General features: G+C 42.6%; 1 protein-coding gene across 3 annotated transcripts in view; it reads right to left on the bottom strand.

Moving 5' to 3' along the window:
- The window catches only part of LOC146521751 (ADAMTS-like protein 1), a 108,260-nt gene that overhangs the window by 17,696 nt on the left and 64,906 nt on the right, over positions 1-25,658 (bottom strand). The window contains exons 1-13 of one of the 3 annotated variants that reach the window (XM_085144431.1): positions 18,576-24,894; positions 15,406-15,533; positions 10,056-10,101; positions 9,520-9,756; positions 8,175-8,301; positions 7,374-7,448; positions 6,207-6,364; positions 2,245-2,356; positions 1,931-2,069; positions 1,800-1,850; positions 1,491-1,695; positions 721-868; positions 553-637 (exon numbers count right to left, since the gene is read on the bottom strand). In XM_085144431.1, coding sequence (XP_085000557.1) covers positions 553-637; positions 721-868; positions 1,491-1,695; positions 1,800-1,850; positions 1,931-2,069; positions 2,245-2,356; positions 6,207-6,364; positions 7,374-7,448; positions 8,175-8,301; positions 9,520-9,756; positions 10,056-10,101; positions 15,406-15,533; positions 18,576-18,629 — 1,565 coding nt within the window. In that variant the 5' untranslated portion in view covers positions 18,630-24,894. Of the gene's footprint in view, positions 1-552; positions 638-720; positions 869-1,490; positions 1,696-1,799; positions 1,851-1,930; positions 2,070-2,244; positions 2,357-6,206; positions 6,365-7,363; positions 7,449-8,174; positions 8,302-9,519; positions 9,757-10,055; positions 10,102-15,405; positions 15,534-18,575; positions 24,895-25,658 lie in introns of those variants that run through there. The other 2 variants (XM_085144422.1, XM_085144434.1) reach the window with 2 other exon arrangements.

The raw sequence follows: 25,658 nt of genomic DNA, 5'->3' as shown, positions 1-25,658 counted from the left end.
AAATATTTAATGCATTTTCTACTGTGAATAAAATACAGTTTATGAGATTTGCAAATCAAAGCATTCTGTTTTTATTTACATTTTACGCAGAGTCTCTACTTTTTTCAAATTGGATTTGTAGTAAACGCTCCTGTTGGACTCCATGTTGACGGAAATTGCTGCTGACATGAACACAACCTTGATACTGTAGCCTTTACGTGCCAATGCCGTGCTCTGTCTACTTCAATTTCACCTCCAGGTTAGTCCTAAGCTGCTCGTTGTTGAAACTGTGTAACTGGGATCTGACTTTTTGCTTTTTTAACCTTGAGGACCAAGAGTAATTTAATGCTGTAGATTTTCCCCTTCTTTTCCGGGTGATAAGCTTTACCTTGTATAGCTTTAGCAGTTGCATCTTTCCAGAATAGTAAAGGGCAGCAAGACCCAAACACCTGCAATGGTTTTAACAGGACTTGCACCTTTGACTGGTCCAAAGAGGCTTAGTGACGAAGGTCTCAAATGCTTTAAGAGTCAGAAAGACAGTTTAGCTTTTTGTTGTTGAGTGCTGGTACTCACGTTGGTTCCTCACTGGCTGTGACTTCCTCCTCAAGCTCTATGGCCTGCTTATGCCACACAGGTTTTGCCTCAACTGGTAGTGTATCTACAGGAAATGATGCAAAAATGAGGCTGAACATAAGCGCCACTCTATATTTAAAACATGACAAAACATGCAAAATCACCCACCTTTGGACTTGTAGCAGGGCACAGTCACCAGGCACTCCTCTTTGATGTGCGGTTTGGTGGTAGGGTTGCAGCCTCCGGCGTGCAGGCCACGGTGATCGATGCATAACACCACCCTGTAGCGCAGTCCCTGACCACAAGTCACTGTGCACTGGGGATGACAGGACATGCAGTCACAGATAGCAAGCCTATCAGCCTATTTTTCCATGTGTTAATTCCTAGTAATAGGCTTTTCTCATATTTGATAGAAAGTCTTTGACTCAAGGGAGGTACAGAAAGAGTCCTTCCAAAATCCCAGCAGCTCTCTGCTCGGGAGCGAACTTTGTCTATCCTCTGCCAAAACAAGCATTTTAAAGGCAGAGGGAGAATGTGCTAGATAAACAACATCCCAGGTTTTTAGGAGGCCACAAATCTGGCTCGCTACATTTCTATATGAGCCCATTCAACTGGTGAGGTAGAAAATTTCCCAGGAGGAAGATATATAGAACATTTATGGTAGGATTGGTTAATGTAACAGCAGCTCTAAGAATTAAAGCAAAAATAACTAAGCTGACCAGGAGGGTTAGGTTGATCCAGATGCAGTGCTTTGATCATTTCAATGTGTAATGGTTCAGAAAGGAAATTTATTCAGAGGGATCACACTGGCTGCAGTATCACTGGGTTTTTGTATGTTGCCCATTGGGAACACATCATATGTTTACAAGCCTCATAAAGACACCACATACAGGAAGTTACATGACAGAAGAATTTCAAAAGTAGAAATGTTCACATACTGGTGACCACTCCTGTGCCAGCCAGGTGGGACAGTCAAATGTGTTGCAGGGCTGCAGGATAGCTGTTTTGGGAGAGTAAAGACACTTCCACTCCTCTGTGGGAGTGATGGTCCCCTGCATGTCCTCCTCCACACACGACACCAAGCGACTCTGGATGCCCCCGCCGCAAGAGGTGGAACAGGCCGTCCAGGGGCTGCTCTCCCATCTGACATCATGAAAGGTGACATCATAAAGTGACTGACGGTTATTAGCAGATGTCAGGATTTGTATTGTGTGCCTCTGTGTGTTACTAGGTAGTCGGGCATGTACCGAGGCAGGGGGTGGTATTGGTCATATGGCATAATTTCCTTGTAGCCGTCACTAAAAAGTCAGAAACAGTAAATTAGGATTTGCTTTCACAAAAAGTCCAGTTTAATCCTCTTTAAGTTCTGCTTTCCAACCTGTCCAGGCACAGCTCCATGTTGCACTCCTGCAGTTTGGGTTTGGGTTTGACATTCTCCGGGTAGTAATGGCAATACTGGTCTACAACCACCCGTCCGCTCCGTAGATCATAGCACTCTGCTGAGGTTAGCTGGTAACCTGCCGGCCAGCAAATATTAGAGACCATCAAGAGAGCTCTAGTAGGGCAACGATTCAATATTAGGCTTTTAATAAATATCTGTGAATTAAACGGATCCTGTTTTTAAACCAAACCTGCTATCAGTCGAGCGAAAATGCTGCAGGCTGCTATTGCGATTTTAAAAATGCTGCTTACCTCCACCGCATGTGACGGAGCACGGGAAAAAGTCGGTCTCTCTCCAGCGGTGGATGATGGGCTGGTAGTAGATGTACTGGACCACGCTGTCTGTACCACCGGTAAACTGCACCTACAGAAACATTGTTCAGATATAATCAGCATTTCTTGTCATCACTATCAGTGTAGCGGGTGACTGCAGCATTTACACTGCACGGCTCACACTTTCCATCTCGTTAGACAGATTAAAAAACAGATTTTTTTTAAAGGCAAAGAGAGACTCGTCCTGGGCTTCTTGGGGTGTTAAATGAACTTTGTTGTAGCCATGACAACCTAATAGGGCTGCTAATCTATAAAAATTCAAGCAATTTGTTAAAACTGACTTTGCGTCCACAGAATTTTAATTAATTGATTTATTTATTTAGCCTTAGTTTTTAGTGATTCATAAACTGGAACCAAACCAGTTTTCTTTCTTAAAACTTTCCTGATTTAAAAAAAGACCTTAATGATTAAAAATGAATGTGGAAGAGCCAAACAAACTGCAGTTCCTGTAATCACTGGCTGAGGCTGGTTCCAGTAGTGAGCTAAATTACACAGATGGCCCTCTGTATGGTGAAAAGTAAAACTTTAAAAGAGAAACAGAGATGTTTACAGCTTCCCTTTGGAAGCTTTGGTCTCAATAAAACACCCTGCAATTTTATTTGGTCTCAATAAAATTGCAGGGTGAATAAAAATATTCACCCTGCAATACTTCACTTTAATTCACTTTAATTATTGAAACAACAAACTGCCGTTTCTCATCGAAACTGATGTCGTTCTGTAGAAATTTTGCTTTATGTACTGCGTTGGAATTACCAAACAAGGGAAGCACTAAAAAAAGAAAATATGGGACTAACCAGTGTCTCACCCCCCTCAGGCTCTTAGCATGTATGAACATCCTAAGTGACTTTTTTCTTGAATTATTCTCAAGATAATTTAGAAACTTGACCTACGTTTCGGTTTATAATCATGTTGTAAGTGACATTGCCCATGTTTATCTGCAAGACACAAGGCTCCATGTGGAGAAGGCTCTATAAACATAACATGCTCAAAGAATTTGGCCTTTGGAAACCTAAAGTGTACATATCTGCACAGCTACTAGCTAAAATATTGTAATGAAATCCTCTTAAGAGACAAAATAATTCATAAACTGCTCAATCAGAGGAAACATTTTCTTAGAGCTCTGCTTTAATAAAATAAAGAATAAAGGCTGTTTTAATAGAATAAGAATTAGAACAGTCCTTATTTTAATAGAGTAATAGAACACAATAATAGAATAAGTACGTCCACGTCTGTCCGTGTTTTCTTAGCCTTTTATTTCATTTGCTTTGAAAAAAAAAAGCCCAAAGACACATTTTAGCAGCAGCACGTATAAATCAGACTTGACGACCACTCATGTGTTTACTGTGGAAAGACTGTCTGGCAACTTTTTAATGTGATTTTCCATTTGTCCAAACCTTTTTCCAGCAGAGTGATATGAGCTGGCTGTCCGCCTCGTGACAGATTTGAAAATTATGCATTTAAAGCTTCTCAGATTTCGTTCTCGACAGTTCCTTGTTATTGTCCCATCCCGACTTGTGTTTATGAGGGAGGAAGTTTTCGCAGGCTCGTGGCTGTATAACCTTTAACGCCCACTCACTTGCCCTAGTCTGGGAATTTGTGCTCACATGTGTGTGTCTGAAGCAGAAAAACACGTCACAGCCACTGTGGCACGGCACTGCTCGTTGTATTAACTAGGCTTATGTGCTGTTATGTAATAACACATTTCTAATCGGATTTTTTGGAGTTATTCAAAGTTTGAGACTTTACCGTGAATCAAGTACAAGTTTCAGTAAGCGGCACTTACACCGCAGAGGAGCGGTGAGGAGCTCAGAGGCTCTGAATGTTTGTGCTACCGTGTGAATGCATGGCCAGTGTTGGGAAGGTTACTTTTAAAATGTATTCCATTACAGAATACAGAATACATGCCCCAAAATGTATTCTGTAACCTATTCCATTACGTTACTCAATGAGAGTAATGTATTCTGAATACTTTGGATTACTTAATATATTATCATGCTGTTTACAACTACGTGAATGTACTATTACTGTGATTTATTACTGTTACTGAAGGTCCGCGGCTCCGAACCGTAGTAAAGGGACCTCTGGCTAATAGGTGGGTTCTGTGTCAGGCTCGTAGCCGAAAAATTGCTTTACTTTGTTGTCTGGGTCAACTTTGCTAGCGAGAGACAGAGAGAGGCGTTGAAAGGCTGCTCCAACGGAACTTATTGTTTTTGGAGGAAAACACGAACACGGTGTACAGTCGAGTCTTAATAGCTTACTTACAACTGGGCCCGTCAGGCACTCTTTTTGGCTGCAGTGGTTATTATTATATTTACATGCTTCCAGCTCCCGTTTTTGATGACAGCTCGTACTTTTCCTTTTTCTCCCTCCCTCGCTCACAGACACATAACGTGTATGGCAGTCCATTCTCCCTGCAGCACGGACTACACTGCCTATGATGCTACATTCTTTAGAGCTATACCTGTAGCATTCTGCCTATTAGCTTAGCACAACAACAACAAAAAGGCCTCTCTCACCCAGGAAACACGCAGAGAGAGAGCGTCACCCTGTAACCATGGCAACCGTAACGCTGCCACCTGGTACAACAGAACGTAGCTGTCAAACAAAACCCAAACAGTCCTGACCCGCCACAATATGAAACAGGAAAGTACCGCCGTGTAATCCGTTTATTTCAACAAAGTAACTGTATTCTAAATACCACCTTTTTAAACGGTAACTGTAGCGGAATACAGTTACTCATATTTTGTATTTTAAATACGTAACGGCGGTACATGTATTCCGTTACTCCCCAACACTGTGCATGGCACACTGCTCAAACACAAACTCAAAGTGAACAATCGCACAAAAAGAATTGTTTGAATTTCACATTTAAAAGAGTCACACTCAAATATCTTTAAAACACATGAAATCAAAGCTGCTTTAAACTTTGCTGCTGTGAGACGTTCACCAGGAGTTCATGCGAAAAAAATAAAAACAGGCCGCACCACTTTCAGGAGATTGCATGACAAAAACAACAGTTTTGACTCAAACTGCACCAAAGACACCAAAAAGGGAATGAGGGTGATTGATTTGCAAGCACGCAGGTCTGCTGAGGCGCTGCTGGTTTTAACTTCCTGTGAAGAAAGGTGACCCGTTTGTCTCCCCAGAATTTCTAAAATTATTTTTAACCTGCAAGAATTTCTTTTCTTTTTGCTGTGAACACAAGATTTCAGTGGTGCTTTTGTCCACTTGAGAAAATTAACATTAACATTTAACAAGTAGTGCAGTGAGCTGACTGGAACAATTTTGCATTAAAGAAACCAATGCAGAGCCTGTTCTAGAAAACATATCTGCAGAAAATCATGGCAAGTTTTCAAAGAGGACATCTACAAGGATGGATTTACTGATTGCAGAACAGAGCAATTGTGGTTTGCAGCTTTCTTCTGACGACTTCTTCAAATATAAATCAACTAAAGCAAGCGTGTGGCTGGGAGGGTGATGACATTTTGTATTAGTAGTAATTTGTGTCGGGTCCTCGTTTTTTCATGCAGATTCAAAGACCTGTTTGAGGGTCAAAACTTGGGTTTTGAAGCTAAAGTTTAGGCTGGGGCTTGTATAAATATGCTGGTTAAACTTAACAGTAAGGAATGCATTGATGTCAATGAATGTTCTCAAAAAGACAGCCAAATATGTCACACCCTCTTTCACCTTGGTAATACAAAACAATATTTAGAGAAAATATGAGATCTGTCCTTCATCAGGTCTCCGGCAAGACACCCGTCAAGCCTGAAGTAGAACAGACGGACAATTTGGAAATTTCTCAAACTTTTAACAAGATGATGACAAATACTGGCTGCTGTAGCCTGAAAGAAAAAGAGATGTGCATTAATGTCAGCGCTTACTTTGACTGTGAAGTCAGCTCCGAGTGGGCCAGTGATTCTCAGGACTTCTTTATCTGAAAGTTTCTGGTAGTCCACGGTGGTGTTCTCTATGTAGTACTGCCCGGGTCTATCCAAGACCAGTTCATCTCTTACCCCCTGTAGAGTCTTACTCTCCATGTCTGAAGGTAAAAAAACAACAATTAAAGTCTCAATATGTGCAAAGAGAAGACAAACAGGTGTGGCCACTGCCTGCCACAAAATCGTTCTTTTAATTTTTTAAAATTTTTTATATTTTATGAGTAAAGTTCTTTAAAACGAATGAAAAGGAAAATAAATGGAGCTGTGATTAAAATGTTGATCACAGACCCTTCAGTCAGACCCAGCGACACACAAAGAGCTCAGACTGGGTGCTGTGGTCACTCTGTCACTGTGATGAGGCTAACGTAGCCAGCATGCTTTCCCCTCACTCACCTCACTTTATCCCTGTCTATACAGGATCTTGTGTAACTTCAGTGTTGATGCTTAAAGAAAATAAAAAATACAGAGATACATGGGAGCAAGTGGTGACCACCAGGCAACACATGGTTACAATCAAGGTGCCGGAGGGCAAAATGGATAGGGGGGGTGGAAATATCTAATGAAAAAGTCCATTCAGAAGATGATCTGGAAACTAGCCACTGAGCAAAGGACAGGCACAGAGGTGAAACATTTGTTATCCATTTGATCCGGTGAAGATTTGATGCCAGGACTTTGACATCAGTGAATTTCCCTGGAAGCCTTATGTCTTGTCAGAGCCAGAGCAAAGGGAAGAAACACGTATCCCTTCTGGTTAGTCTGCTCTGGGCTACTTTTAAAACGAGTCTTTATTAAAGAGGCCAAAATGTAATATCTTTTGGAAATCAGAGTAAAAGATCGATCATAGATTGCTATTAGTGTGAAACATTCATTTCAAGGCCTGCCAAGTACGATCTTCTGTTTTCTGTTATGAAAATGTCACCACCGTGTCTGTTTCACTGTTTTTGCATCGGAGGATGCTGAAAACATAACACGCTGTGCAGAAAAGTGAGAGCGATGCGGTGAACTCGTGTTCAGTGTGTAGTATTTGACAAATGAAAGAGCACTGCCAAACACAGAGATCATGCTCAGCTGTTTTGGATGGAAGGGCACCCTGGACCTACCAGGACTTACACAAGTGATCCGGGCCTTTCAGGATCAGACGCACGTGACGACTCTTGTAAGGGATGATGACCACTGTGTCCTCAGCTTGAACAAAAACAAAGAAACAGTACCAATCACTACATCAATATATGACACAAATGCTAAAAACGAGCAAATTATGACTCAGACACACTAGAGTAGAAACAGGATGGCAACCTTCTCGTGACTAGAAAAAGTTGGTGGTTGCAATTCATTTCAAAATAGTGCAATTAGTTGCAGCAACTAGCTAGTCGCTCAGACGTGCAACACTTTCAGCCTCGAGGTGATTGAGGAGGTCCCATGGTGAGATGCAACTTGTCTCCAAACAGTTGCAGTCTGACTGGAATTGATTGCAGTCACTCTCAGACAGAAAGTTTAGAAAATATCTGCTGTCTAGTTTATATACGTAGACAGATTGTCAAGATACTGCAATCAATCTAGGCTGGTCTGCAACAAATCCCCCACAGAAGTTACTCTGAAGACGGCGTCTGACTGCAAGTGGTCACAGACATGGTTCCCATCTTCAAAGCAGCTATTTAAAAGGCATGGAGGCAGGCATCCCAAGCTGTGTGCTTTTGCAGCATTCTTCTATTTGTAGTCGTTTGACGTCTCAAAGCCATTGTAAATAATGCAAATATTTGACAAAGGAACACTGCCCTACTGATTGGGCTTAGTTATAACTCTTGTTTATAGTCTGTGTGGTGAACAAGTAAATCTGCTTGAGGACCTCTTTAGCTCAGCAATTACTTCTTTATTGAATAAAAATTGTAAAAAAGAGTAACAATTCTTTACTTTTTCCTGAAGAATGCTGGGATTTGTAGTGTCCCCGCACAAGCCTGCAGGACGAGCCATCTCCATTGCAGACTCCACAGTTGTCCTCGGTCGCAGTGCTTCCAAGCTCATGATCACAGCCTACAATCTGGAAAACACAGGAAGCACGAAAAACATCACAAATGACACGCACAGTCACCTCACTTTTAGAGCCTGAAAGACCTTCTACCTTTTTAGTTTTGAGGACAAGATAGCAGGGAAGATTTTCTGCAACAACACAAAAGTAAAGAGAAAGGATATGATATCATGAAGCACTCGAGCTGGTTCTGTTGGAGCTTCAGTACCATTTAAGTGTTACCATGAACCGATTCAAACAACCCTCTCGTCTCCTCAATATTCATTCATTGAATTACTAAGACGCCATCCATAGTTGAATGGTGGATATTTCGTTTTGCAGTTTCTGTCAGCAAGACAAAACCAAAAACCGCAATATCATTCTAAGCATTGTAAGGGAGACACTTCTGAGTCTCTGCAGACACGATGCCCTGGGACATAATTCCATTCAACCCCAAAAAATGCATTGCAAAATATTTCCTGGGCTGTCAGTCAAACGCTAAATCTAAAGGAATACTCATTGGATATTCATTTGTAAACCAGATGGCGTGATGCTAGTGCTGTAAGGTAGTCCACTGTGGTCCTCTTGAGATTTACATCTTAGCTTTTGCTCCCAAATGCACGATATTGAAATTTGAATATTGAAAAAAATTGCGTACCAGTGTTGACAGGAGTACTGTACTGCACCAACATTAGAACCACTGGTCTAATACTGTGTAGGCTCCCCTTATTCCACAAACAGCTTTGGCCCATCAAGGTGTCAGCTTTACAAGGTCTCTGAGGCTACTGCGGTGGCCTTGGCGGACTTGTTTTTCCAGGACATCCCACAAATGCTCACTCGAATTAAGATCTGGGGAAGTTCACACCTTGATCCTAAACATATTTGAGAGTATTGTTGCAGGGGTGTAGCGGTCTGTGAAAATGTTTTAGCAGATTGTACATGTCAAAGTAATGCCACATGAATACCAGGACCCAAGGTTGCCAATCAAAGAGCTGCACAGAGCATCACACTGACTTCACTTGCCTTAGTAGCTTAATTGAAACTTTTTACAACACACTGGGATATATTTACTTTGGAAGATCAACTTCTCGGTTATTTTTAAGGTGAGCTGATATTAAATATAAGAATTTGCTTAGTTTACTGAAAAAAATAAGTTTTTATATGCAAGTCCCACAAGATGTACATCTTGGCTTCAAAACCAAAATTCTTGATGACTTCAAAGCAATTGAGGTTCATGACATGGCTACTGACCTGGCAGATACCACTGATGCACATGTCCAAAGACTCTGTGTAACAGCGTGTCCCATCCAGCACCTTGGGCGCCAGCTCCACCACAAGGCCTGAGCCCTTGGCTTTACATTTGAGAGCGCATGGGTTGTCTGGGTCATTGTATACCGGCAGCCACTCGTGGTACTGGTCCTGGTATTGCTCATCTGCGTGAGCTGAACACTGCTGGGCACGGAAATCACCGGCATCTGAAGGGCAATCCTGAGGGACATTAAAACATATTTTAAAATATTTTACATTCTTGAAAAAGGCAGGGCAAATGAAGTCTTCCATCTCTAAATGTGTATGTGGGAAGAAGACTGCTGCATGAAATTAGCAGAATAAATGGAAACAGAAGAAGTTTGATGCAACTTCTTGCTTTCTCTCAAACAGCAAGATCCCAAATCACTGAATTACACCCCGTACCCATAAATCTTTTAGACACAATTTGCCATATTGGTTTTACTTCTTCAATAGCTGTGTTGACATCCACGACACAAAGATAAGTGGGTTCAACTTACCACATTGCTGCATGTGCGATATTTGATATTCTGTCCTTCGCAGGTCCTACAGAAGGAAAAAAATGAAACCATGGGTAAATAGGCCGTGGGAGAGAATGATAAAACAAACCATAACATGAACCAGTCATCATCATCTGAAGGAGCTGGTGTTATATCCAGTGACTCTTCCCTCATTATTCATATTGAAAATTATAGCGCTGATGTGGCGAACATAAGTCTGTGGTGCGTTTGCAAAGCTTTCACAGCGTATTTCACACAAAGTAACTGTGCATAATTATCCAGTGGCACGCTGAAGATGAGAAATGAAGCTGATAAAAACTGCAGTTCCTGAAATGACCACTTGAGGGTCTCTCACAAAGCATTTAAAAGACTGTGAAATAAAGCCCAACGCCACAGAAGAAATAAACATATTAACAGCCTGCTTTAAATGACATCTATAGCTAATATTCACCTTCATAAACAATTGTACAGGGCTACATTGTTTAAAATTGTTATCATTAAGACTTAAAGTTATCAAAGTTCTGAGCACGGCTGCTTCGACTGAAAGGCAAGAACAGCAGCACAGTGGCCAAGTAGTCACTAGCAATCTGTTAGTGAACTGGACCACTGTTTGTGGCATTGGTGCCTTTTGAAGAACTTTAATACAATTATTTGATGAATAATTTAACTTTCTGTGCAGCTAACTGCACTTACAACCTGCCCAGCTGGTTGTTGTTTGTGGCGTTTCAAGCACTTGCTGCATTAGAGTGCACTGTGATGGACAAATTCTGCAAAACGCATAAAACTGTGTTATTTCTTTACCTTTTGCATTTTCATTTATTGGCTACTATATATGCCGATATAGATATAACAGCAAATAGCTATTATTTCCCCTGCAGTCAGGCTCTAGTTCAGTTTCCACACTCGACATATGTTCCTCCATTCTCTGTGATATGAATAATCTTTATAGACAATTTGACTTCAAGCTTATTACTTGTAAAAGAAAATCTCAAAACTCTAAAGCTTTAACACGAGTTTCACAACATTTAAAAATAGGAGTCCCATTTTCTCTGTGTGTCTGAAAAAATGCAAAACTGCACGCAGTAGTAAAGCAGACAGAGTAAAGCCCTTCAGCCTGCGTCTGCTGAACAGATTGGAGCAGTTTGGATCACGACTCCCTGCATGACAGTCTGCTTTGTCTCTGCCCAAATTATCGAGCTAACCACTTATTGAAAATGAGGATTTCTTTATGCTTTGATGCAGAGTGATGATAAACCATTGATGGTGACTATGATAGGGCAATTATCAAAGACCCCAGTGGAAACTAATCACATGGTATTCTTTTGGGAAGTTAAGAGGAATTCCAGTGTCACTGGCCCTTAGCTAATCTGGAATCATGATTGGAGACGTCACTGACTTTGGACTCAGCAATGAACGAAGGCTTAAGGTTTTTTACAATGTTATTCCAGAGAATGGAGGGAGTGGATGTGGACCATGTGGCATGGCAAGAACATTAGAACCTGTGACGAATCCAGACGGTTCCCTCTGCCAAATCAAACAGTAGGCCATGGGGCCTGAACCCCTAACAAGAGACTTTCAAAGACCAAGAGTTGAGAGACAGGTAGCTAAGATCTGGATCAGCGTGGAAACTCACACTGGGACAAGCAAAATACAAACGAGACGTAAAGAGGCAAAGGGAATAAAATGAATTTCCCTTTTCATTTCCTTTTGATTTTAGAAGCTCTAAAGTGGAGGCTAAGCAGACGTAGGGCCAGGACATGGGATTCATCATGGCGTCATCATAGGTTAGGGAAAAATAACTCGGTTGAAATATCAGAAGTCTTGGATCACATAAAACATAACTCACAAACTGTGACCCCAAACACAAAAAGACAACTACAGAGAGTGCGCTCATTAGCTCATTAACTGCACGAGACTCAACAAAGACTAAAAGTACCATCTATAGCATTAAACAGAAAAAAGAGAAATCTATTGTAACCATAAAAACATTGGGCTAGTATTGGATACGCAGTAAAATTCATCTGGCCCATAATGTCCATATATATGTCATCAACTCTTCCCGCAAGATTGAAAGTAATTGCACGCAGGGCTCCAAAACCCACGCCACAATATTGATACACTTGAGGCATGTGGGCACACAAAAATGTAGCTGATTTGCTAACGCCTAAAATATGCTCAAGTTATGAGCTCTGCTATTGATCAGTTTAGGAAAGCTAAGAGTTTACAGTTTATCTCAGGAGGATAATGTGAAGCTGAAAAAGATGGAACAAAGAGCATAACAGAGTATCGTGAGATTAGGTAAAAATATTGCAGTTGTCAGTGAAATTAATCATGATATCTTTTGTCTTTTTAGTCATTTGTAGGGCAGAGCTGTAGGTCTACTACTGTTAGGAATATTACTAAAAAGGATGGAGGTGTTAATGACACAGCATGGACCACACAGAGCGGTTCCCAAGGCTGTAAAAGAGACATAATCTTGGTTGCTAGGCCAACCTTAATTTAACATTTCATTGCCCTGGAGAAATTTCACTTTCGCCTTTAAAAAGTTGCGGCATGCCTTCACAGCCTAATGTCACTCAATGTCACCCACTGTATAATTTCAGTACATATGTGACCGCATTGCTACAGGAAACATCTCCTGCCTACAGTTGTTGATATTTACTTCCCATTGGTGTCATGGTGACAAACGACACAGTCAAATTCTTTGTGAATCTCTTCTAAACAAAGTTGAGGTTGGATCTTTCTTTTTTTCTTTTTAATAACATATATAGATTAATATTTTCCTGCCTAGTGCTTCATAAATATTGGAGCAGCACTTTTTCTTGCCATGACACCTAATCCATATGTTCACACTTGGATCCAACCAGCTATGCTGCTGTTAATGAAGAAGCCGGCGATCAAGCGCAGTAACTTGTGTGGATAGAAGTAATGAAGGCCAGGCAATCTGCGGATAGTCTGTACTTCTGCACGTGCCCTTTTGAGAGGTTAACTAACTCTGGTGTGTTTTGCAGTAGCAATAAGTGCCCTGTATGTGCGTGTGTGCATTAAAAAGTCAGAGAGTTGGAATGGTATTGGTTTGGAGGGTGTTGCAGGCCTATTTCCAGCTCCCTTTTCCAAAGAGTCACACACACACACACACACATACACATACACAAGGGGCCTTGTGCTATGCTTTTTAATGATGTCGTTTGATCTGCTACCCGAGGCCAGGCTACGACTCCCTTATTCCCACGCAAGAGCAGGGTGAGGTGGGACAAGGTGGAACGAAGCCTCCTACCATTTGCTCAAGAGCTCTATATATTATGGCAACTGCCAGAGTTGGTAAACAAACCTGCCTGGACTTAGAGGAGGCGGGGAATGTACATCAACACATACACATGCTGCCTATGTCCCGTATGAAGCTCAAGCCCCAAACACCTCTTAACAAGTCAATTGCTCCTGAGGTTTGTCTGACCAAAATATTCTGGGCAGGCAAAGAGAAGTGGTTGCTCCAGAGATCGTGAAATGAACTCCTCAAAGAGACATTGACCTCAATGTTTACAGTGCAGTACACGGGGGGTGGGAGGTGGGGGCCCTCTGGCACTTGTATGCTGCTCAGTCTTTTTCTCTAGTGCCAGTGCAGATGGATTCATGGTTGCAGACATATGAGAGCCTTTCACAGTACCTCGGTTGTGACCTCAAGAATGATGTGAGCTGTTCTGGCAGTTTGATCCTAGACTATTGCACTGTTTCATGATCTGAGTGACTAGTCCTGTCACTAGGGGTGCTACCTCTGCAGCCAGCAGCAAACGTCACTGGTTACCTTGAGTTGAGCTGCAGTATATTCTGGGAACTGTAAAACAGAGGAATGCAAGTGAAGTCACCCTGCAGCTTTTCCCAGCCTATAAATGTGACAACATTTCTAAGGAAAATGTACCGTCTCCCTTCTTATGTCCATTTTTTCCCACTTGTTCCTTAAATTTGTTTATAATTGACCACTTTACCCAATGCACTCGGTCCCTGAGCTTTAATCTTGGAGCACTGTGGGTTAGCTTGAAACCTAACCGACCAGGTGACTCTGGCACAAGGATTAAGAGGTTCCTGATATAAGCCTGAGATGATGAGCAGTGGGAATCCAACCAATACGGGACTCCGTGTTTGCACAGCCCAAATTCTGTCACATAAAACACTTATTAAAAGCGGCATGTAGTTTCGCTAGAGTCACTGATTGTTCTGCTCTGATGTGTGAGGAAACATGTTGGGGTCATTACTGAAATTCAGATTCCAAATGTCAATGATGAATTCAAGATTTTGGCTCACATGGCTGTCTAGACGGGTCCATAGTGGATCCACTCAGGGATATTTAACAGTCATGTGTATTTTGAGCACTCCACTTACAACCCAAGGGAATGGAGGATTTGATTTGTGGGATTTACTCACACTATTAAAACCCCCGCCTAAACCTAAAAGCAATGATGTTGCATTTTGATGGAAATCCGTCCAACTTCAGTCAGGACTTTCTACTTTAGAAGAGGGGATTAGCTCAGATCACGTTTGAACACACGCTAACAAATTGCCGGTGGGATGTTTCCATTTTTCTGAGGGTCACTGAGGTTCTAACTTTCAATTTACAGCAAATGCTCTCCTGCTGTGATGTAGTCATCGTTTAATGACTGCGCTATAAACCCAACAGTTATATCAGGCCACTGTTTTTTGTTTTAAAAAGGCTCTTTATGCCCCTGCTTCTCATAATGATTGTTTTTTCTGGAATTTTTTTCTGCATCTGAGATTTTTAGACCTGATATCAGTACAGTGTAAATGCTGCCCAAAGGATTGTAAAAATAAAATAATCCTCTTATTTTTAGCTTCTCTCCCTTTAAGAGGTTTTTGGCTGCTTGGCTGCCTCTTACAAATTAGATGACCATATTAGGATATCCGCTCTCTCTGATGTCAGCAAGAGCCATTATTAGGAAAAAACACCTGAAATTGAGCTTCTAGAGGAGTCTTAAGTTGAACTTTTGGCTAATATGAAGTAGTAAATACACTGACCCCATTAATTAACACCCACCCACAACTATAATATTTACCTATATGACAGAAATAAGGAAAAGCTTAAAGAGCCATGTTAACCATCTCAGTTTAGTATGTTAACTTCTAGTAATGTCTCCAAGAATGTGAGCAATCTCTAATCTTTGTTTCTCCATCATCAATATTTTTACGTGTGCGGCTTCTCCTTCTGAAAAGTCTGATGTTGCAGGAGACGTTAGCCTTGCAAATGTTAATTTTACTCTATGAAGAGAACCAGACCAGCTCTCCCGACACTGTTGCATGTTCTCTCACAGGTTACCTCTGTGAGGCTTTTGGGTCTTACTTGGAACTGAGGCATCGTCTGAGGGAGTAGGAGGCTCCTCCGCCACATGTACGAGAGCATTCACTCCAGGAACCCCAGGCGTCCCAAAGCGTGTCTCTGTCCTCTTCTGATCGGGCCGTACGCGAGCTCTACACACCAGAAGAAGAGACGTTAATATGCAGTGTTTTGGACACTCTGATAACAGGCGTCTGCTGTTATCAACCTTCATCAGCTCTACAGAAGCTGAGATAAAATAAACTGATCACTGAAGCTCACTGTCATCTTTATATTGGACTCTTTGACCTTATGACTTAGCATAGATCTCCCATCATTACAGAAAGCAGCTCTTTAGCCAAGTGAGTTGTGGCTTCCTGCAGCCATTCCTTAAATTGAGGAGCTTAAAAAACCTAAAAACTACAATAAAAGTGCACATGACAGGAAAATAGAGGCAGTAAGAGGAAGTAATCACGAATTCTTGACTTCTGGCCCTTTTGCATATTTAAAATGTCTGAGTCATGCATTAAAGTTTGAAATATTAGTCCTTGCTTAAGGCTCGGGCCACACTCGTGTGCCTCTCTCTGTTAATTGCATTGTGCTGTATTTGGCAGCGGAGACGGGAATATTACTGCGGCACCCAAAATCAATATTATGAGAAGCTAAATTTTACAACTACAAGGACAGTGTGCGTCTCGGATGTAGGGTGACAGCCAAAAAAAATTAAGATCCTCGCTATCTCAGCTCCTGTTTACCTCATAAAGTCTGGTATTTTCCGAGTGGACTAACTCGCCGTGCTCGTAGGGAAAGGTTTATTTATAATGCCACTGCTGTCAGGCAATATGGTAATATCTATTGTTGTGTTTAAGTCAAGCTTCACTTTTCTCAAAGCCCTTTCCAGAGCTGACTGAATGAAGCAATAGAGAGCTGCATTTTCTGAATACCGGGCTCAGATTAGGTGAAAAGGGAAACAGATTGTTTTTGCTATCTAGAACAAGGACTCAATGAAGGTATTCTACTTAAAACCTGCCAGTGAGACTGAGGTAAAGGAAAAAACTGGTCCTGTACCTGTTTAATGGATGACAACTTGGAAAAGTAAAAAAAAAAAAAAAAGACTTGGAACTTGGAACCAACACTGGGACAAATCATCCACCTCCTGTGGCAACAGGAATGTGGCTCAGTAGACCGAAGCGCAAACACAGTCAATAAAGTAACCTGCCAATCTTCCGAGGGGGGTTTGGGGGTGTTCAATGGGAGCAGATGAATACAAGAGAAAAATTATCATTTTTTTAAACCACTCAGTCTTCATAATGCTGCTGGACCATGAAAGACTTCTTTTCCTAACATTGCAGAAATGCTGCTATTGTGTGCTCTGGACAGCGTCGCACAATAGGGACTTTTACACCGTGAGGCAGCAGTTTGTGTCTGCACATCCAACAGAGTTTCTGACAGTGATTTCAAATTTCCAGCTCTTGCAGATTAGGCATGAAATGTGAGCCCTAAACAAGCTCATTTACCCAGAACCGCGCTGAACATTATGGGCGTGGTGTGTTCAGAAAATGAATTTGCACCTACTGGGCAGTTTACAGTGAAGATCCAGGCTTGCGTTTGAAGTAGAATGCTTTAAGATAGAAAGGTTTTGTAGGGGAAAGCCAATTCATGCTGACCTCTTTACCCCCTTTTCCCTCCCTCGAACAGCATGGCAGTGCACTTCAAATACAGAGATGAATGGATCTTGCAAAGAAAAACAGTAACAATGCAATAATAGGGCTCGGATTATTTTCCTTGGGTCATGGGAGGAAAACACCCATGCTGTAGAGTCGTGAGAGGGGATGGCGGGCTCACGTTATTAAAAGTGCGTGGGGACTGATATAAATGGCTGTCAGTGCTGATGACGCCTGAGGAACAGCAGAGAGGAATGGCAAAGCCTAAACACAGCCAGCGGAGCATACAGCCAAACATATCGGCAGCGGCGCTACTTTCTGCACGGGCCAACTATTTCAATGTTTGGATCCCGGTAAATAAACACAGGCTGCGCTCTGGGCAGCCGGTTAGTGCACCACCTTAATTCTCCTTTGAAAAGCAATCAGTGAATTTTGCACTCAATTACGACTGAGGCTGTGTGTTGCAAAGCCAAGAGTGCTCGAGGCGCAGAGAGGCTTGCGAAGAAAGAGGAGTGGAAGTAGATGAAGGATGAAGGGATGGAGATGAAGAGGTTGTTTGGCTCGCTGCGCTGCTATTGTTCTCAATGAAAGCAGAGGAAGACAAGGCTCCGCTAGCTGGACGGCTGTCCTGCTGGGATTTGGAGCCAATAATCAAAAGGCTCAGATATCTACTCTTCCTTAACCCTCCATCACTACACATCCCACCGCTTCTGCTATGATCTATCACGCTTCTTATTTTATTTGAGCGTTCATGCACCCATAACTGACTCATAATGCTGCTTAAAACTCTTTGAAAAAGCACCTTTGCAAACACAAACTATTATTTGCTCACTGGTGCTCATACTGTGAAAAAAAACAGAGCAAATACACGAGGGTGACAACCGCAAGGCCTTTGTTTTTCCACAAGGTAAAAAAAGCGGAAATGAGCACATGATTAAAGATCACTTAACTCCACGTTATTCTGATGGACGGATTCTATTTAAGTCACCTGTCAGCAGCTGAGACTAAAAACACTTTCCCCAAAGATGGAAAACTCCTGAAAAAGGGGAAAAAGAAACCCGACTCTGGTGCCTTCTTTTGCAGACTGTGTCAATACGACGGCCTTTGCAGTTGGCAAAGACACATGATATTTGCACATCTGCTAAATCCCTTGTCATGTGGCCAGCACTGCGCAGCACGGCACAGTACTGTACTCACGGTCACGCTGTGAGGAAGGCACTGTAATGTAACAGTGAGCCTGCAGCTCGCTGACCTCCACATGCACAAGTCCTTTTTTCATGGCTTAGGTTAAAAAACACAGTGCAGGCATGGAAGACTTTAATAATATAATAAGACGATGCTGCAGGGCTGCTGTAGCTGACCTGGTAAAGCTACTGTTGAGAAGACTCCAGGATGTGGAGAGTGCACTGCTTACTTCAAAATACACACACACGCAAGCATAAACACTCAAATGCTTTTAGAGGACATTAATAACCAAAGACAAAATAAAAACTTTAAAATGCAATTGAGATAACAGGGTAAAAATCACAGTACCAGAAGTAGAAGAGCTGTCATCAACAGCATGCAGGATGAAAAGTCTTGTTCCATGCCTTTTTCAAAGTGTGTGTGTGTGTGCGCGTGTGAGACCCAGTCCCTCCAGATCTGCTCGTGAGTATTTTTGCGTGTGTGTCTGGGTCCGATGCGTGACGGCCTCCTCCGTGGGTCACTCTGCGTGCTGTGTCTGCCTCCCTGCCTGCCGTCTCCTGTCTGACTTGCTCCCGTTCTTTCTCAAGAGTATCTTGGGGAAGCGGAGGGAGGGAGAGGGGGCAGGGAGAGCGTGGGTGAATGTGTGTGCGTGTGTGTCCGTTTTAGAGCGTGCGCTGCATGAAAGTTGGAGGAAGTAATCGGGAGGGCGGTGGGGTTGATCCAAGCACCGTGAGCCCTCAGGTCTGGCACATTAGCCAATCAATAAATGGGCTTCAGATGACAGTGTTAGTACAAACAAGAAGCTGGGCCAGCAGCAGCTTCACAGCTTTGCATGTTTGTGTGTGTGTGTGTGTGTTGTGGGTCAGACTGTCAGAGAGAAGGAATAATGGCAGACAGACAACTGTAAACCAATTTTCTTCTTTTCCATTTCTTTTCCTAATATCTCAAGTTTCCGTCTCACTCATGCCACTGCTTCCTCTTTCCTTTAAGCTTTGGATGGGTTTTTTCCCTCTCTGTCGTTTTCCCTCACTCTGTGTTGGAAATGTCAGAAACTCTCAGTCATACTGTGACATCTTTAGAATTAACCTTTTATTTCCAGCCTGCTTGGGCAGAACTGGTGACTTCAATTACACATCTGAGCAAAGCAGAGACACATTTGGCACTGCCATACTTCACCTTTGGCTCCAAATCGCTTTATTTTTCCCAAAGAGTTACATATGTGAGCCCCCATGTTAAATCAGATGACATAGTTTGGTCACTGAAGCTATCAGGATAGACTTTTCAGCCACCCGCCTACAACCCCCTTTTTTATGAGCTAAAGGTTTACTTCAATGGAGCCTTTTATAACATCTGGCAGTTTAAGCTAGAGAACATTTACACCGTGGAGGTGGGGGACAAGCCAGGTGTCCCCTGGAGGGACAAATCCTGTAGTTATTTAAAGAGGAAAAAAAAAACACCCAGTAAGATGGACAACCCTTTGGCACAGGGGGAATATACTCATACACTGAGTGGCTTTCCAGCTTCCTTTTGCGATGGCAGGACGCAAAAAAACCAAAAATCTGAAACCCAACATTAAAAATAGCACAGGCAAAATGACCCGCTGGCATTCCTTGATGTTACTCACAAGGTAGCAGGCTATCATTCAGGCATCCAACCCCGAGGTTCCAAACACAATAAAAACTCTGTGCCCTTCGAATCAAGGCCTCACATCTTCTTCCCAATCAAACACCAAATCAAAAGCCGCATAATTGGTATCAATTAAGGCTGAGAGGAATGTGCTGCACTCCAGAGCAAATAGTCAGCCACCCTAATCACAACATCGGAGCAGACGTCTCACTTAACGCGGCACACATACACACTTTTTTATATGTCAGCTCTACAAAGCAAACCTGTCTCGAAGTCCAAAGTCACTGCTGACAGAATCGGCCTTAGCTTGTTTGATTTGGTAGGTTGAGCATGTTCCATGAATTGGGGAATTATCTTAACGCACACACACTGGTGTAGTCTGTGGTGCCAGCAGGGAAGGACGTGGACTTTGACATGTTCACAGGCTGATGCGGCCCATGCATTCTCAATCCATAACCCTCTGATATTTACTTTTAGAAGAAATCCTTCTCGTATTTGCCAATGTGTGACTACAGAAAATAAACTGTGGCATCAATGATGTGCCTGGAGCTTAAAACCAAACACCCGAGGAGGAAATTAACGGTTTTGATTGACACGAGCTTGGAGACGGCTCCCTACCACAACATTGCCGAAGGTGTCTCCTGACAATTTAAACAACAATCCATGAAGATGATGAGGTGAGAAAAACGATAGAGCGCATTGTTATTTTACACAAGGGCAGGCTCGGATATTAGGTTGCATGAGAGAAGCATGCAGGAGGTTTTGAGGATTAGGGGAAATGACTGTCCACAGACAAATGCTCCACTGTCTTAAAAGATGATTCTGCTTTAATATGAAAGAATGGGTTAGGATAACATTGGCTGCCCCAAAGTAATTGCTGACATATGGGAACAAGGTTGAATCACAACAACAATCTCACAGAGCCAGAAACGGGAAGACTGACTGTAAACAAGCCAACAGCTAATTTAGATCCCCTTTTATTTTGCAGTTAAAACCTAAAGTGAGCGCATTCACATGATGGTAAAAGTCCTATTAAAGTTCACCCAAGTTTTCCTGACTGAAGTCATCGATTCAACAAAGTGCTGGAAACATTACTCAAAGATTTTGGTCCATATTGACATGACAGCATCACGCAATTGCTGCAGATTTGTCGGCTGCACATCCATGATGTGAATCTTCAAATCTACCACATCCCAAAGGTGCTCTATTGGAATCAAATGTGGTGACTGTAGAGGCCATTTGAGTACATTGAACTCACTGTCATGTTCACAAAACCAGCTGGAGGTGACACCGTGGTCATAGAGGGATGGGAATGGTTACTAACAATATTCAGGTAGGCTGTGGTGTGTAAATAATGCTCAGTTGGTAATAAGGGTCCCAAAGTGTATCAAGAAAATATCCCTCACATCATTACGCCACCAGCCAGAACCGCCCATAGAAAGCAGGATGGATCAATACTTGATGTTTAGCTGATAGGAGTGGTGGCTGGTGCTGTAGCCCTTCTGCTTCAAGTTTTGACATCTTCCATGTTCAGAGATGCTCTTCTGCATACCCTGCTTGTAACCAGTAGCTATTAGTTACTGTTGCCTTTCTATCACCTCGGGGCAGTTGGGCCATTCTCTTCTGACCTCTGACATCAACAAGGCATCTTTCATCAAGAGAACTGGAACTCACTTCGCATTTTCTCTGTAAATCCAAGCGACGGCTGTGTGGGAAAATCCCAGCAGATCAGCAGCTTCTGATACACTCAGACCAGCTTGTCTGACAGCAACAACCAAAAGTCCCTGTTCATTTACCTTCAATCGCTTCTAATCATCTTCCCGACCCTCACTGGTTTTCACCAGTTGGATTCTGTGTTAGTTTTTGTCATCTTCCGTTTTCCTTTTTTTAGCTGTTACTTTACACTTACACAGGGCGATCGTGGCTCAAGAGTTGGGAGTTCGCCTTGTAATCGGAAGGTTGCCGGTTCGAGTCCTGGCTTGGACAGTCTCGGTCGTTGTGTCCTTGGGCAAGACACTTCACCCGTTGCCTACTGGTGGTGGTCAGAGGGCCTGGTGGCGCCAGTGTCCGGCAGCCTTTCCTCTGTCAGTGCGCCCCAGGGTGGCTGTGGCTACAATGTAGCTTGCCATCACCAGTGTGTGAATGGGTGGATGACTGGATATGTAAAGCGCTATATAAATACAGGCCATTTACCATTTACTTACTTGCTGACTCACCAGTTCTCCTTGTGGTCCTGCCGTCGTTTTAATGTTTTGCCCTTTGTCGCTTGCGTTTTCCTGTAATTTATGCAAGTTTAATCACCTTTGTACTCAAGCTTATCTTTTTCTCAGTATTCCTGCTTTTTGTGTCTATATTTGAGTCCTCTTTAAAAAAAAATGCCCATAACACTACTGTTCATGTGATGTTTTCAATCTAATTAAAAATAATCTAAAGCCCTCAATTAAAGATTACATGAAGTTGTTAAGCTTTGAAATACCACAAACACACTGGTTAATATTTCTTTCTCACCCCAAACGATATCATTAAGAAGTGAAAAAAGTAAAGATGAAGGAAATGTAGTTACAGATCCACCCACCCATCCATCCATCCATCCATCCTTCCTCACCTATTATCCTAACATGTTTTTGGAACGTGGGAGGAAGCCAGAGTACCCTGAGAGAACCTGCACAGGCGCGAGGAGAACAACATTCAGTTGTATGCTAATAAAAAACCCATTTTATGGCCGCTGCTTCCACCCATGCCGTGTTGTCTTTAGGCAGATAGAATCTCTCATTTGATTGTGATAAATCACCACCATCTGTCAGAAAATCGCTCGATTCTCTCTCAGTGTGCAGTGCTGGGATTATGAGCAGGGTTTCGCCTGGTTGCACAACACTTGAGAACCCCTAATGATGTCTCTGTGATAAACAGCTGACAATACAGCATGTATTGTCAGCAAAATGAGCTGTTCATCATTACTAGTATAGAATGATGTTAAAGTTAACTTTGTTGTTGTTTTTACTTTTTAATGTGATGGGAACTCAGCCAACCCCATACATTTGAAAACACCGCTTCTATCATCACTCGCTGTCTGGTGAAACGACTAGAAAAGCTCTCTCATGCTGAATGTGTTTGAGGTCTTGTAAAGGGTCACTATGTTGACTTTCCAAGCAGCAGATGTTTAACTGATACCGCTCCTCTGCTGCAGAATAAAGAGTCAAATTAAAAGATTACAATATTATGATGCGATGACATTACTTAACAGTCCCAGCGTCCTGAGGAAGAGAGACAAACGAAGCTAAAGTTAACGAGAGACTCACATCGAGGACCCCTCGAAAGCCCAAACCCTCAGCTCCCACGAGAAGACTTTAATGGTTCAGGCGGGATATAAATGGTAGCCTCCCACCACCCTCACAGACGACGTATGTGCACCAGGCATGATTTATACGAAAGCCATTGTTTAAAAAGCTTTCTGAGCCACGGTATAAAATGTTTTACCAGGACAAGGATTTTACGACTTGCAGCTGAAAGTCAACCACACTTCCCCATCCCACCAAAACCAGAGGATTAAAATAAAGATGTAATTCCTTGACAATCATCTAAATCCAATTAAAGCCAGATGGGAGCTGAAACGAAAGTAAGCAGCGTTACAGCTAAGACATGTGACTCCCTAAATATCTCTTTTTTTCCAACATTGTCACCTAAGCTTTAGCTTTCACTGCTTCCACATCCACACATTCCACATGAGTCAAGCTTTTCCTCTCATCGTTCCTTAATCGTGATTGATTATTATTTAATACTCCATCCAGAGGAGCGGTCAGCTGGATCGTTGAGCCTTGCGAGCGAGCTGGTTTCAGTGTTTGGTGGTAATGTGAAGATGATAGATTTACAGAGCCATAAACACACCTATTGAGATTACTGTATCATGGCTCAGGTGGGAGGAAGAACAGTGCAGCATGCAAAGGCACGGGATAAATAATGCGCTCGAGGGAAAGACGAACGCCAGCTCGTCCTCCGATGGGCCAATCTCTTCTGGCTTAGAGTACATCTTCTCGGTGAACTCCCCGCAGCTCTGCAGGGGAAGACATTTGTTCTGTCTCGATTTTGGGGCCACAGCTTTTTGGAGTATGCATGAAAGCAAAAATGATTTGTTTTTCAGAATAGCAGGCACATGAGAGCTCAGGTCTTGTAGAGTTGCATTGCCCCAGAACAACCCGTGAGATTGGATTGCTTACAATAGCTTACGGGTGAATTTATTTGACATTAGCTATTAAATCAGTCCAAAAAACCCCCATATAATCAACAAGGTTAAGAGGGACAAAACTATGAATAAAATTAATGAAAAAAACAGATATAACGAGAGCATGACGGGAATGCTGTTATTTTTCATTCTACAAACTCTAGCATTGGACAAATTCAAATACTTGCTCGATTTGCCAGATCAACAAAGAAAGTTTTCATAAAATTCACCAAAAAACAGAAATTTGGGGTTAGCTTTATTCTCCAGGGACGAGAAATCAGGCGACTATAAATTAAATGGTCACATGGACAAGTCAACAATGACGTATATAAATTAAATTAAATTTTTAATGCCATTTAAATAGCATATAAAAGTCAACTTAAGCCGTTTATTTTGTGAGGTAAAGACTCTACATGAAAACAGAGAAAAGCCCAACAATCAGGCAACCCTTTGTAAGCAAACACATGGTAAATGGCCTGCATTTGTATAGCGCTTTTCTAGTCCTTAAGGACCCCAAAGCGCTTTACACTACATTCAGTCATTCACCCATTCACACACTGGGGATGGCAAGCTACATTGTAGCCACAGCTGCCCTGGGGCGCACTGACAGAGGCGAGGCTGCCGGACACAGGCGCCACCGGGCCCTCTGACCACCACCAGTAGGCAAATATGGGGTTAGTATCTTGCCCAAGGATATTTGGCATGCAGCCAGGAGGCAGCCTGGGATCGAACCACTGACCTTCTGATTAGTGGCTGACCTGCTCTGCCACCTGAGCTACAGCCACCCAAAGCCACCCATACAAAAGGCGTCATACGATACCCACTGTCGCCATGTGTGGGAAGGAAAAACTCCCTTTTAACAGGAAGAAACCTCCAGCAGAACCAGGCTCAGGGAGGGGCGGGGCCATCTGCCGCGACCAGTTTGGGGTAAAGAGAGGAAGACAAAACAAAAGTGCGTCAGTTTAATAAATAAATCAATCAAGAATTGGATCGATAAAAAAAAGTATGTCTTGATATAAGGGTACAATAAGCAAAGACGCACTTTCTTTCCTCTAAAACAAACCACCGCTGTGCTCAGCTCTCAATATTTTCTAACAATTTACTGTGCTGTTTATGGTGACATATTGAATAAGCCACATTCTGATCCCACCTGAGAAAGCCTCTAAAAACTCCACATGCACACCACAGCGCTGAGAGGACTCGAGCACGTAATTAAGAATCAGCAGTGACATTTACTACTTCCTGAAGCCGTGTTCATGTGCTCTCACCATCAAGCTTTTCCCATTAGCACGCATATGTTTTAGCAGCTTTCTGGTGAATGCAAAGGCTAAGTTCATCAGGGTCCCACTACACAAAGCCCACCACCTCACACACACTCCACATCCCTCTTTCACCCACCCACGGCCACTGTGGTGTTTTAAAGAGGGTATGAAAGGAAGGGATGGGCATAAATTAGCCGCGTAAAGCCGCTGGAGTGAGTTAAACTGGCCCGCCAGGCTGGGGCTAGAGTGAAACGGGGAGCGTGGGACCTGCATCCCGATCTGGGCCGACGCTAAGCACCGCAGCTTATTTATGGGATAGCCGGC

Source organism: Neolamprologus multifasciatus, chromosome 3 (genome assembly GCF_963576455.1).
Source record: "Neolamprologus multifasciatus chromosome 3, fNeoMul1.2, whole genome shotgun sequence".
Lineage (NCBI taxonomy): Eukaryota > Metazoa > Chordata > Actinopteri > Cichliformes > Cichlidae > Neolamprologus > Neolamprologus multifasciatus.
Note: the sequence above shows the minus strand (reverse complement) of the source record. Positions and strands in the feature narration are given on the sequence as shown.